This window comes from Mauremys mutica, chromosome 25, assembly GCF_020497125.1.
Source record: "Mauremys mutica isolate MM-2020 ecotype Southern chromosome 25, ASM2049712v1, whole genome shotgun sequence".
Lineage (NCBI taxonomy): Eukaryota > Metazoa > Chordata > Testudines > Geoemydidae > Mauremys > Mauremys mutica.
Genome location: NC_059096.1, coordinates 11,782,899 through 11,792,894, shown reverse-complemented (window position 1 = coordinate 11,792,894; position 9,996 = coordinate 11,782,899). Strand labels below are relative to the sequence as shown.

The window sequence follows — 9,996 nt, the reverse complement described above, 5'->3', positions numbered from 1 at the left end:
GCTTTGGGGGTGGCAGCAGGAGGAGGCACTGTGGGTGGTTCGAGCTCAGTGTGATTCGGGCAGGAACACAAGTGCCGGAGGGGAAATGGGGATTGTTCTGAACAGTTTATGTCAGTGGTTCTCCCTCCACCTGTGGCCCGAGGACAAACAGGGGCTGGCAAACTAGGTCTAAGGAGTCTGCGAACGGCCGTCGTTCCCACCGAACAGTGGTTTTCACCCTGTGGTCTGCAGTCCCCTGGGAGTCCAAGATTTCCAAGGGGGTCCGCATCTCCATTCAAAATGTTATAGGGGTCCCCAAATGGAAAAAAGTAGAAGCCCCGGGGCTCCTATCTAAGCAATATGTGAATGGAATCTGATGGAACAAAGAAAAGCCAATTCTCCAGCCTGAGGGCTGAATATCAAAGACCCGCTGCAAACAATGGCGGGTGAGAGCATCTCAGAGAAAAGACTGAGAGAGAATTTTATCATGGAAAGGGTCAGGCAGCGGAAATAGAGGGGCTGCTATTGGTTCCGCCTATAAACATCACTGGGAACAGGAATTAAATGCCACCAGCTCTGTTAGTGTAACGTTATGGCTACAGAAGCCAGGCCCGGGCAAAGAGGAAGAGAAATGCCTTTTTGTGACTGCCCCGGCTGTACACAGAACAATACCGTCTTTCAATACGGGAGCACTTCCTATTCCCCAAATACTAAAGTCCAGTTCTCCTGCCCCCTTAGACAGGTGCAGCCCTCTGGGACGTATTTCTTCCATCCTTTCCCACTGAGACTGAGCTTGTGGTCGTGACTCTTTGGTGAATCTTTCACACACTGGCCCTGGGGAAAGCCCCTGCACCTACAAACTGCATCAGGTGCCTTTAACATCTGCACAAAGGAAAAGGAGCTTCCTGCTTGTAAAGGGGACCTGCAAAGAGTTCTTGCTTCTTTACGATGGATAGGGAGGGTCTGAACGGTCTATGGATTTATTTTTCTTGCTTCCTATTTACCCGGGAAGCATCACAACTGTCGAGTCTGGTCTACTCTGGGGTCTCTGGAGGACTTGCTGGGCATCTCCCAGCATGTACACTAGGCTCTCACACCTTGGTTGAGTGGGGATAGACCTGTCACAGAGATCGCCTTTCCCCACAATGGTCATTGGTCCGTGGAATTAAACAGATAGTAACAAAACATACCAAAAAACCCCAAACCAAGCAAGAGTTGTAAGGAGTCGGACAAGCCATTCCTCCCTCTCTCAGGCCTTCGCTTTTAAAATCAATTTAGTCCAACCTATGCGAGCCGGTAGAGGTGCTCCTGTCAGGCTGAGAGAAGAGTTGATTCTGGTTTAGCTTCAATTCCTAATTCATTGGACCTAAACTAAAACAACCTCCGCCACACCACAATAAGTGCATCCACACTGGGGTTTTCACTGGGGTAAGTAAACTGGTTTCAAAACTAACTTCACTTGAACTGGTTCATTTTCATGTAGACGTGTGTAATGAGGGCAGCTCTGCCAGCTGGGGCTGGAACCCAGGGGGCTGCCGCTGCCCGACCCAAGGTTAAAGCCAAACCCAACAGCAATGACCGAAGGGCTGGGAAAGGGGACAGAGCCACGGTCCCAGGATCTGGCTGCACTAAGGATGCACAGGAGCCATGTGAGGAGCAGCAGCAGGGCAGGAACACAGCGACAAAACAGCCACACAAAGAGGTGGGTTTTTGTATTTTGTTTTACACTGAGGCTCCAGGCAGAAGGGGCAGCAAACCCCAGGGGTCCCCACTGCAGCAACTGGTCCCCGCGTGTGACAGACAGCTGGGATCACGCGGCCGGTCTGGGGGCTGAGAGATGGGAGAGCAGGTGGGATGTTTGCAGAGCAAACAGGGAGGCGTTGGCTGAAGAAGGTGCTAAGAGGGATAGCACAGCTGGTTCGGAGAAGAGAAGCAGCTGAGACAAGGCCTGTCCATGTCCCCCCGATCCTGGGGTGTCGGCTGCCGGCGTGGGGCTCTCGGGATGGGAGGGGAGGGGGCTGCCCAGCAGGGGTGGGGGCTTCAGCGGGAATTTTCCATCGTGTCGGCCTCAGGGGCTTTAAACAAACACAAACATCCTCTGAGACAGGATCAAAAACACCCCACAACACCCGGCAGACAGCTGTGGACATGGCCCCCTAGACTCTCTAACCCCCCAATAAGACTCTCCCCTCAGAGTCACCCCCTGCCCTCAAGACAGATTCTCTTGTGCCCCACATAGACCCTTTCCCCCAGATGTCTCCCCCCGTCCCACACACACACATGGTCCTGGTGGGTTCCGTGCTTCCATCTCCCCCCTTCTTTGCCATTTACAACACACACAGACCTCTCCGGCCCATGGACTCCCCCACCCATAAAGCTGTAGGGACTGGAGTTGTGTGTGGGTGCATCACACCTACCTGAGCCGCAGGGGGCGCTGTACTCAGCCTCTGTGTGTTCACCTGCAACAGCAAGGGATGTAAGGAATGGAGGAGAGACCCAGTGGGGGGATGGGAACCCCTCCCCCATCCCACAGAGCCAGAGTCTGTTCCCCCAGCCCCAGGGGATCCCTGCAGTAGGTCTGAGCCCTAGAAGGGAGAGGGAGGTCACCCTCAGCTGTCTGAGTGGGGCTGTGCGCGCTCTCCCATCCCCCATCTCCGAGTAAGTCAGACGGGCGGAGAAATCACCACTGAGTCACCCCTGAAAACACCCAGGGAAACCATCCTGCCACCTCCTGGCCCAGCACCAAGGATTCTGCGGGCGTCTGAGGAGCTGGATGGCAGGGGAACTGTGGGGGGTCCTAAAGGGGCGGGACTCGCCTGTTCCTGCTGGGACGGCCCCAGTTACACCAGCCGCACCCTCCCCACTAGCCTGACGAGCACACGGCTCCCGTGTCCCTCGTGGTGAGCGACCCCACAGCTCGAACCCGGGAAGGCTCTGACCTGAGTGGGATTTATGGAAATGGGGCACTTGGATCCTGGGGAGATTTCGGTGACCCCACGCCCTGAGTGTGACACAGAGCCCACGAGAACAGCTGTAATGGGGGTGGAGCAAGCGTAGGAAACGCCCACCCAGCCACTGACTGTGGCACAGAGCCTAGCGAGTAGCTGTAATGGGGGCGGAGCCAGGGCGGGACTCACCCGTCTCGTAGTAATCGTACAGTCTCACTGGGGCTGCTCTGAGATTCTTCACAGGGAAATCCTGCTCCAGGGAGAAGGTGAAACTCGCCGCCTCCTTCGTCAGCTACCGAGAGAGCGACAGAACGAGCGCCTGGGCTGAACGGCTGCACTGGTAGCTCGAACCCCCTCCTCCCCGAGGCTCAGCCTGGCCCAGCTGCTTCCCCCTGGCCCTGCAGCCTGGAGCAGTGAGAAAATGATCCCCCCGAATCCCTGTTCCACCCCCCTGCAAAATGTGACCCCCTTTCATCACACTCAGGGCTCAGCTCCAGCCTCCCCAACCCTGAGCTCCCCGTCACTCCATTCATGGCCCTCCCTGGGGTTTGGCTGGTCTGGTCCCATCTCCCCGTCCTTTATGGAAACGAGTCACTTGGAACCAGGGGAGATTTCAGTGACCCCTCACCGTGCGTGTGACATAGAGGACACGCCCTCCCTGTTCACACCAGGCCCCCGGAGCCCCGAGCCGTCCGCACTCACCTGGTCCAGATAGAGCGTCACCTGGTCCTTCTGCACCTCCAGCCTCTTCACCAAAGGCTGCTTCTCCAGCTAGGAGCAGAGGGAGGAAACGGCTGAGCCAGGAACGGAGAGGCTGGGGCTGGAGTCACTGCTCTGCTGGGGACTGGGACATGGGGTACCAAACGCCCCCGTGGCTGAGGGACCTGGCTGCCACCCCCCATGCCAGTCACATCTGAGCACTGGGTGTCCGCTGGGGGAGGGGCAGGAGTCTAGACATGGGCGTTGTGTTGTGTTGTAGGGGAGCTAAGCAGGGTCAGGACCTGCTCAGTGACTGGATGGGAGACCCAGGGCTGCCCAGTGCCCCATGGCAGGGGGCAGGGCTCTGCAGAGGGAGCTCCCCCTGGGGGTCAGAGCTGCAATCTGTGCTCTCCTGGGGGTCTGGGCTCTCCCCCATGGATCAGCCCCCTGGTTTCATGCTGTGTGACGGGCCCGGCCTGTTCTCCTCCCTGGGAAGCTCACCTGCCGCAGGGAGCTCTGGACGGGGATGTAGCCGGACGGCAGTTTGGCCTCGATGATGGCCATGTTGGTGGCTGGGCGCTCCCCGCTGTACCTGCAACGGGAACCGTGCGCTGAGGTCGGGGTTTGCCCTGGATACAGACCCCAGGGGGGTGGAGGCCTCCCGTCCTCTCGGCCCTGCAGGCGTTTCTAATGCCTCTGCCTGCTCTGGGCTGTGAGCCCCGCTAGCCCCCGGCCAGCCCTGAGCTCCCCAGCAAGGGGCCCGGCCCCAGGAGCTGCTTGGGAGCCGACTGTCCATTAGATCAGTCCCAGGACCAGCCCTTTAGCCCCTGGCACATTCCAAGGGGCCCCGCCTCTGCCCCGAGCCCTGTGGGGGGATGGCTCCCCCGGCGATCGATTCCTGCATTGGGGCGGCTCTGCCTCGGCCATTTCCCCACTGCCTGGGGCCTGCCCCTGCCCCCGGGCGCTCGGACCCAGCGGGGGTTGGGGGCTGGGGCTCGTACCGGGCGTGCAGCACGAGGCTGAAGCGGGATGTGGCGTTCTCGGTGCACTCCTTCGGCTCCGTCTCCACCCGCAGGTCAAAGGTCGCTGCGCTCTTTGGGGGCGGCACGTTGTAGCGCAGGATCAGCTGGGAGACAAGCAAGAGGGTTGGGGCAGAGCCTGCTGCCTCCGCCACAGCAGATCAGAGCCTGGGCCCAGAGCCAGGCGCCGTGGGGCAGGGCAAGGGCACAGCCAGTCACCGCTGGGCCGGCTGGGCCCCAGGGGCTCCTGCACTCACCTGCACAAAGACACAGCCCTTGCCGCTGGCCCGCACCGTGTACTGCCCGGGGATCTCCTGCAGGGCCGCTTGCTGCAGCACGAGCCGGTTGGCGTTGTCCACGTGGAATTGCTGCCGGGCCCCGGCCTGGGAGCTCACCGTCACCGACACAGCCCCGCTTGCAATGTACGTCAGGGCTGCGTATTTGGCCAGGGCCTGCAGGGCCACCACCGTGTCCTGGGGAGGAGAGTCACCGAGCTGCTGTCACGCTCTGGGGAGAGGAGCCCAGCTCAGACTCACTGCAGCACGATCGGGACCCGCCGGGGCGCTGACACCGGGACGCCGGCTCCCAGCCCCTGAGGACAGGGGGCTCTGCACCCAGGACTCCCTCTCCCAGGAAGGGCCTCGGCTCAGCTGCGGAGATGCAGCTCTCAGGGGCCCCTTCCTGCACCAGGGCCGCAGCGCTGGTTTGCCCGAGGGCAGGGGTGTTACCTGCGTGGAGGCGAAGCCCCCGTAGGGGTTCTGCTGCTTGCTGAGCCAGCGGACGATCTGGGCGGCGGTCGCCATGTCGGCAGCAGACACGTTGGGCAGGGAGAGATAGGCCAGGAGCACGTAAGCCGTCATCTCCACCTCCGCCGACGGGGCCTGGTTCCCATAGGGGCTGGGCAGGGCCTTCACCTTCCTCTGCCAGTGGAGCTGTCCCCCTAGGAGAGGGGTCGAGGGAAGGGCAGCCCCACGGCTGCAGTTACAACACAGTGGGTCACCTGGTTGCTTTCCAAAGGGGCCCCAGGGGCTTCCCAGGCTAGAGGGACTCCTGCCCCCCACTGAATGCAGCCACCTCTGGGGCAGGACACGGCAGCTGATTCACAGCGCACAGGAGGGCTACACAAGTGTAACACGACACCCCTGGGTGGGTCATCAGCAGGGACTGAACCCTGGATCTCTGACTCAAAACCCCTGAGCCTCTTCTGCCCGAGCTACAAGCTGAGCCCAGGGGGTTCACCGGCTCCAGGCACCCACTAAAGCTCTCTGGGGTGCAGCCACTAGAGGGGGGCAGAGATCCCCTGTGTTAGTTTGGCCCCTGCCCAGAAGCTGGCCCAGGCAAAGGGCAGGGGGCAGAGCTGATGCCGGGTTAACACCCCCCTCCTGAGTGATCCCTGGGGCCTTGAAGACGGGACCATCACCCGAGGGCTGTTTCAGTCCAGTGTCCAACGGGCCCTCAGTGCACCCCTATGTAACCCCTTTGGGGTCTAGAGAGCATGGCCCCTTTAAATCTTTTTCCCAAGGGGGAGGGGGAGAGTAAGAAAAAGGAGGGAAACTCCAGGGGGCAGGGCTGGAGCTGGAGGGAGAGAGAGGAGAGCAGCATGGCTGGCCCTGGAGAAGGAAGCAGAGAGAACCTGCCGGAGGCCTGAGAAGGACAGGCCCGATCGGGGACAGCCCAGGACAGGAGCCAGGAGGAGCCCTGTGCCGGGGGGAATCACCCGAGAAGGACAGGCCGGAGCTGGACCCAGGATCACGGCTGCCCGGAGCTGCCTGGGGCTGTGAGTACTGGGGCTGGTGACTCTGCACTGGAAATAAGGAGGGAGGCTGTTAGATAGTTAAGTGGGGAGGTGGCTGCTCTGTGTGGCTTTGCAGAGAGCGGCAGAAGAGGCACCGGAGGGGTTTGCTGGGGAGAGTTCACTGGCGCCAAAGACGACCAGGAGCACCCAAGACTCACCACCGGACTGGAACTAAGCTCAGGCCTCCTGAACTTTGTGTGCAGACACATTGCTTAGTGTCTGCCCCTCCAGACTGTGCTACCACTGGGTCCATGGGGCCTTGTTTTGAATGCAGCCCTGTTTTACTGCTCCCCCTATATTTCTCCTTGTTGTTTTTCTCCTCCCAGCCCTCTGTAAATAAATATCTCCCTTTGTTATATCCATTGTACTTTTCCTGTGGGTGTGTGTGTTCACTCTGGGGGGTTTGGAACAGGTGCCCCTGGGGTGGAAGGGATTTCTCCTGCTGCATTCCTGCGCGCGCTGTCTCTTGGCCAGAGCTGCCTGCAGAGCAGACTCCATCTTGGCCATGAGGGCGCTATAGTTACACCTAGGAGAACAGCTCAGTCTGAGCTCGAATGGGGCCGAGGAGAAGCCCTGATGGGGTGCATGGTGCAGACAGTGGCGCACCCACAGGCCTCCTCCCCTGCCCAATCCCCGCTCCCAGAGCCGGCAGGGCTGTGAGCTGCTTGGGCCCGAAGCAATTGCTTAGTCTGCTTATACCTAGTGGGGCCAAAGCTGGGGGGTGGGGGGCAGAGAGCCCCTGAGGGAGTGTGGGGCCCATGGGGGCTGGAGCGGGAGCTGGACCCAGCTGAAGGGCAGCGGTGGAGCTGACACTGGGTTATCACCGGACCCCACGGGGTCTTATGGACCTCACAGATGGGTCTTGTAACGTCACAGATGGGTCCTGTAACCCGAGGGCTGTTTTACCGCAGTGCCTGGTGGCCCCTCGGTGCCCCAGGAGCAGAGCCCCCACCTCTCCCCTCCCTGGGGCAGGAGCCACGTGCTGCTTCCAGCACTTCTTACCCACCTCGGGGCGGGGCAGGAAGTGACACACTCAACTCGCAGGCACAGACCAGCTGCAGCCCCTGCGCCGGGGCTCGGAGAGAAGGGACTTTTCACCTGAGCTAAGACACGACCAAGCCGCCCAGACCATGCAGGTGGCTCCTCTCTGTGGGGGGATGTCTCCCCAGGGCCCGAGCGCACCAGGCCTCAGCTCCCAGCACAGCTCAGTCAGAGCTCGAATGGGGCCGAGGAGATGCACAGAGATCACTGGGGCGTGTTCATGAGGAGTGTGAGGGGCCCAACCTGGGAATCCCAGCGCCCCCTGGCCTCATGCCGAGGGCTCCTTAAGCTCAGCACCAATGCGGGGCAGCGCCACCTCCTGCGTCCCCAGCCGAAACCCCCAGTGGGCCTCAGGCCTCCCATGGGACCTCCCACCCTATGGGGAGCTGGCCTCAGGCTGCATCGCTCACACCGGGGCTGGGCTGGGAATGGCACAAACCCAAGGGCATCTGTGCAGGGACAGGCTGGGGGAACTGGAGCTGGGGGACGGGCAGCCTCCCAGGGATCCATGGGGGGCACATGGTGCAGACCAGGGGGCACCCAGAGACCTGCTTCCCTGTACAACCCCTTCTCCCAGAGCCAGCAGGGCCTAGCCGGCCGCCAGCCCAGTGCAGCCTGTTCCCCTCCCAGCATTAGCCAGGCCAAGCCGAGAAGCCTTGGGCAGGGACTCCCCAGCTGGGATGTCCCCAACACAGGATGGGGGCTGGGATCCTGCGGCATCTCCTCAGGGCTCGGTTACGGCCCGTTCCCCTGGGAGCTGCCTACGCAAGGCCCTGCCCCAGGGCTCGGAGCCCACTGGACCCGTCACGCTCCTGGCCCCGGGCGCTTTAGAGGGCTGGGTTGGGACATGGGGCTGTGCCCCTCTAGGCTCTCAGCTCCGATCCCCCCAGGCTGGCAGCGACCCAGCCTCGCCCCCCTTCGCTCCGTGCGCTGGGCCCTGGGAAATGGCGGGACGATCTCACTCCAGCTCTGAGGGGAGAAGTGTCCCCACGACAGAGCCCGGCACGTCGGCCCCTTGCTGGCAGCCTCAGCAGAGACCACGGACTGACTGGGCCACGGAGACCCAGCTCCCCCGCCAGGCTGAGGAGGCCCCGGGGCAGGGGGCACCTGGGTGGGCAGGGCCGTGGGGGGCAGCTGGCCCTGCCCTGGGCCCAGAGGCCGGCAGCGAGAGGAGCACTAGAGCGAGGTGCTGCCGGTACCAGCGCTGACGCTGTGCTGGGCCAGGCGCTGCAGGAGGGCGTCCCGCAGCTCAGTGCTCCCTGCCAGCCCGAAGGCGTAGGCCAGCAGCGCCTGCGTGTAGAGGTCGCTGGTGCTCGACTCCCGGAGGCACTGGAGGGCCCTGGTCACCGTCGGGTCCTGGGACGGGGGAGACACCGAACAGACTCCCCGTCAGGCTGAGCCGGCCAGAGGAGCCGCGCCGCGCCTGGGTGTGTCCCCCGGCACCCACCCCATGGGGCCCTAATCCCCCCTCCTGCCAGCCTATCACCTCTCTGATCCATCCCCCCACCACCACCCGCACCCTGCGCCCCACAAGCCTCGCCAGACCCCCTCCCCCGAGCACTAAACACCGAACAGACTCCTCGTCAGGCTGAGCTGGCCAGAAGAGACCCCCCGCGCCCGGGTGTGTCTTCCGGTATCCACCCTATGGGGCCTCAAGAATGCACCAGCAGGCAGGCAGCTGTCACCTCCCCCGACCCGTCCCTCCCCACCACCGCCCGTGCCCTGGACCCATCTATAAATAGCCCGTCCAAGCCTCGCCCAGATCCGCCCCAGAGCCAGACCAAGAAACTGGCCGAGCTGCTGATTCTTCCTGATGCCCTGACCCACTGTCCCCATCCCAACCTCTCCCGGACCCACCTCCCAGTACCAACCCCTCTCCCCACTGCCCTCAACAGCACCCCAAATCCCTCCCTGGTACCAACCCCCCACAGCTCCCCCACCTCACCCCAAATCCCTCCCTGATGCCAACCCCCCACAACTCCCCTGTCTCACCCCAAACCCTTCCCTGGCACTAACTCCCCCCTCACTGTCACCAACAATCTCCAATTGCCTCCCGACTGCCGGCCCCTCCCCTGGGACAGTGGGGCTTGGCCTCACCGTGAGCGGCTGCCCCAGTTCCAGCAGCGCCGCCGTGATGTAAGCTGAGAGAGAGAGCTCGTCCACCACGCCACCCTGCGGGGGATGGAGACACCGGGAGCCGGCTCAGACAGAGCTGCAGGATACATTGCCTGGAGCAGGTGAGACGCTGCCCAGGACAGGCCCATTGGGACAGAGAAGAACCGGCTCCAGCGCTCTGAGTGGCTGGGTTTGGGTCCTGCCTCCTGCTGGGACCTGCCAGGACCATCTGGGTCCGGAGCAGCTGCCCCAGTTGTAGCAGTCAAGGAGGCCACACTGTGGCAGTGAGTTCCACAGCTTTGTTCTAGGGAGAGGCGGTAGCTGCTCCATTGTCAAGGTTGTATAAAATTTCAGCATAAAACCCTATCTGAGCCCCCCTGGAACCAGAGGCTGGGAAGTT

The 9,996-nt window shown here is 62.1% G+C and overlaps 1 protein-coding gene across 3 annotated transcripts in view; it reads right to left on the bottom strand.

The window, feature by feature from the left end:
* Positions 1-1,676: 1,676 nt before the first annotated feature.
* The window catches only part of LOC123356521 (alpha-2-macroglobulin-like protein 1), a 56,246-nt gene continuing 47,926 nt past the window's right edge, over positions 1,677-9,996 (bottom strand). For all 3 annotated transcript variants that reach the window (XM_044999851.1, XM_044999852.1, XM_044999853.1), the window contains 10 exons: positions 9,579-9,653; positions 8,681-8,837; positions 5,374-5,585; positions 4,903-5,118; positions 4,628-4,752; positions 4,128-4,218; positions 3,630-3,698; positions 3,117-3,219; positions 2,397-2,438; positions 1,677-2,054 (listed from right to left, as the gene is read on the bottom strand). In XM_044999851.1, the coding sequence (XP_044855786.1) occupies positions 2,020-2,054; positions 2,397-2,438; positions 3,117-3,219; positions 3,630-3,698; positions 4,128-4,218; positions 4,628-4,752; positions 4,903-5,118; positions 5,374-5,585; positions 8,681-8,837; positions 9,579-9,653 (1,125 nt within the window). In that variant the 3' untranslated portion in view covers positions 1,677-2,019. The remainder of the gene's footprint in view (positions 2,055-2,396; positions 2,439-3,116; positions 3,220-3,629; positions 3,699-4,127; positions 4,219-4,627; positions 4,753-4,902; positions 5,119-5,373; positions 5,586-8,680; positions 8,838-9,578; positions 9,654-9,996) is intronic.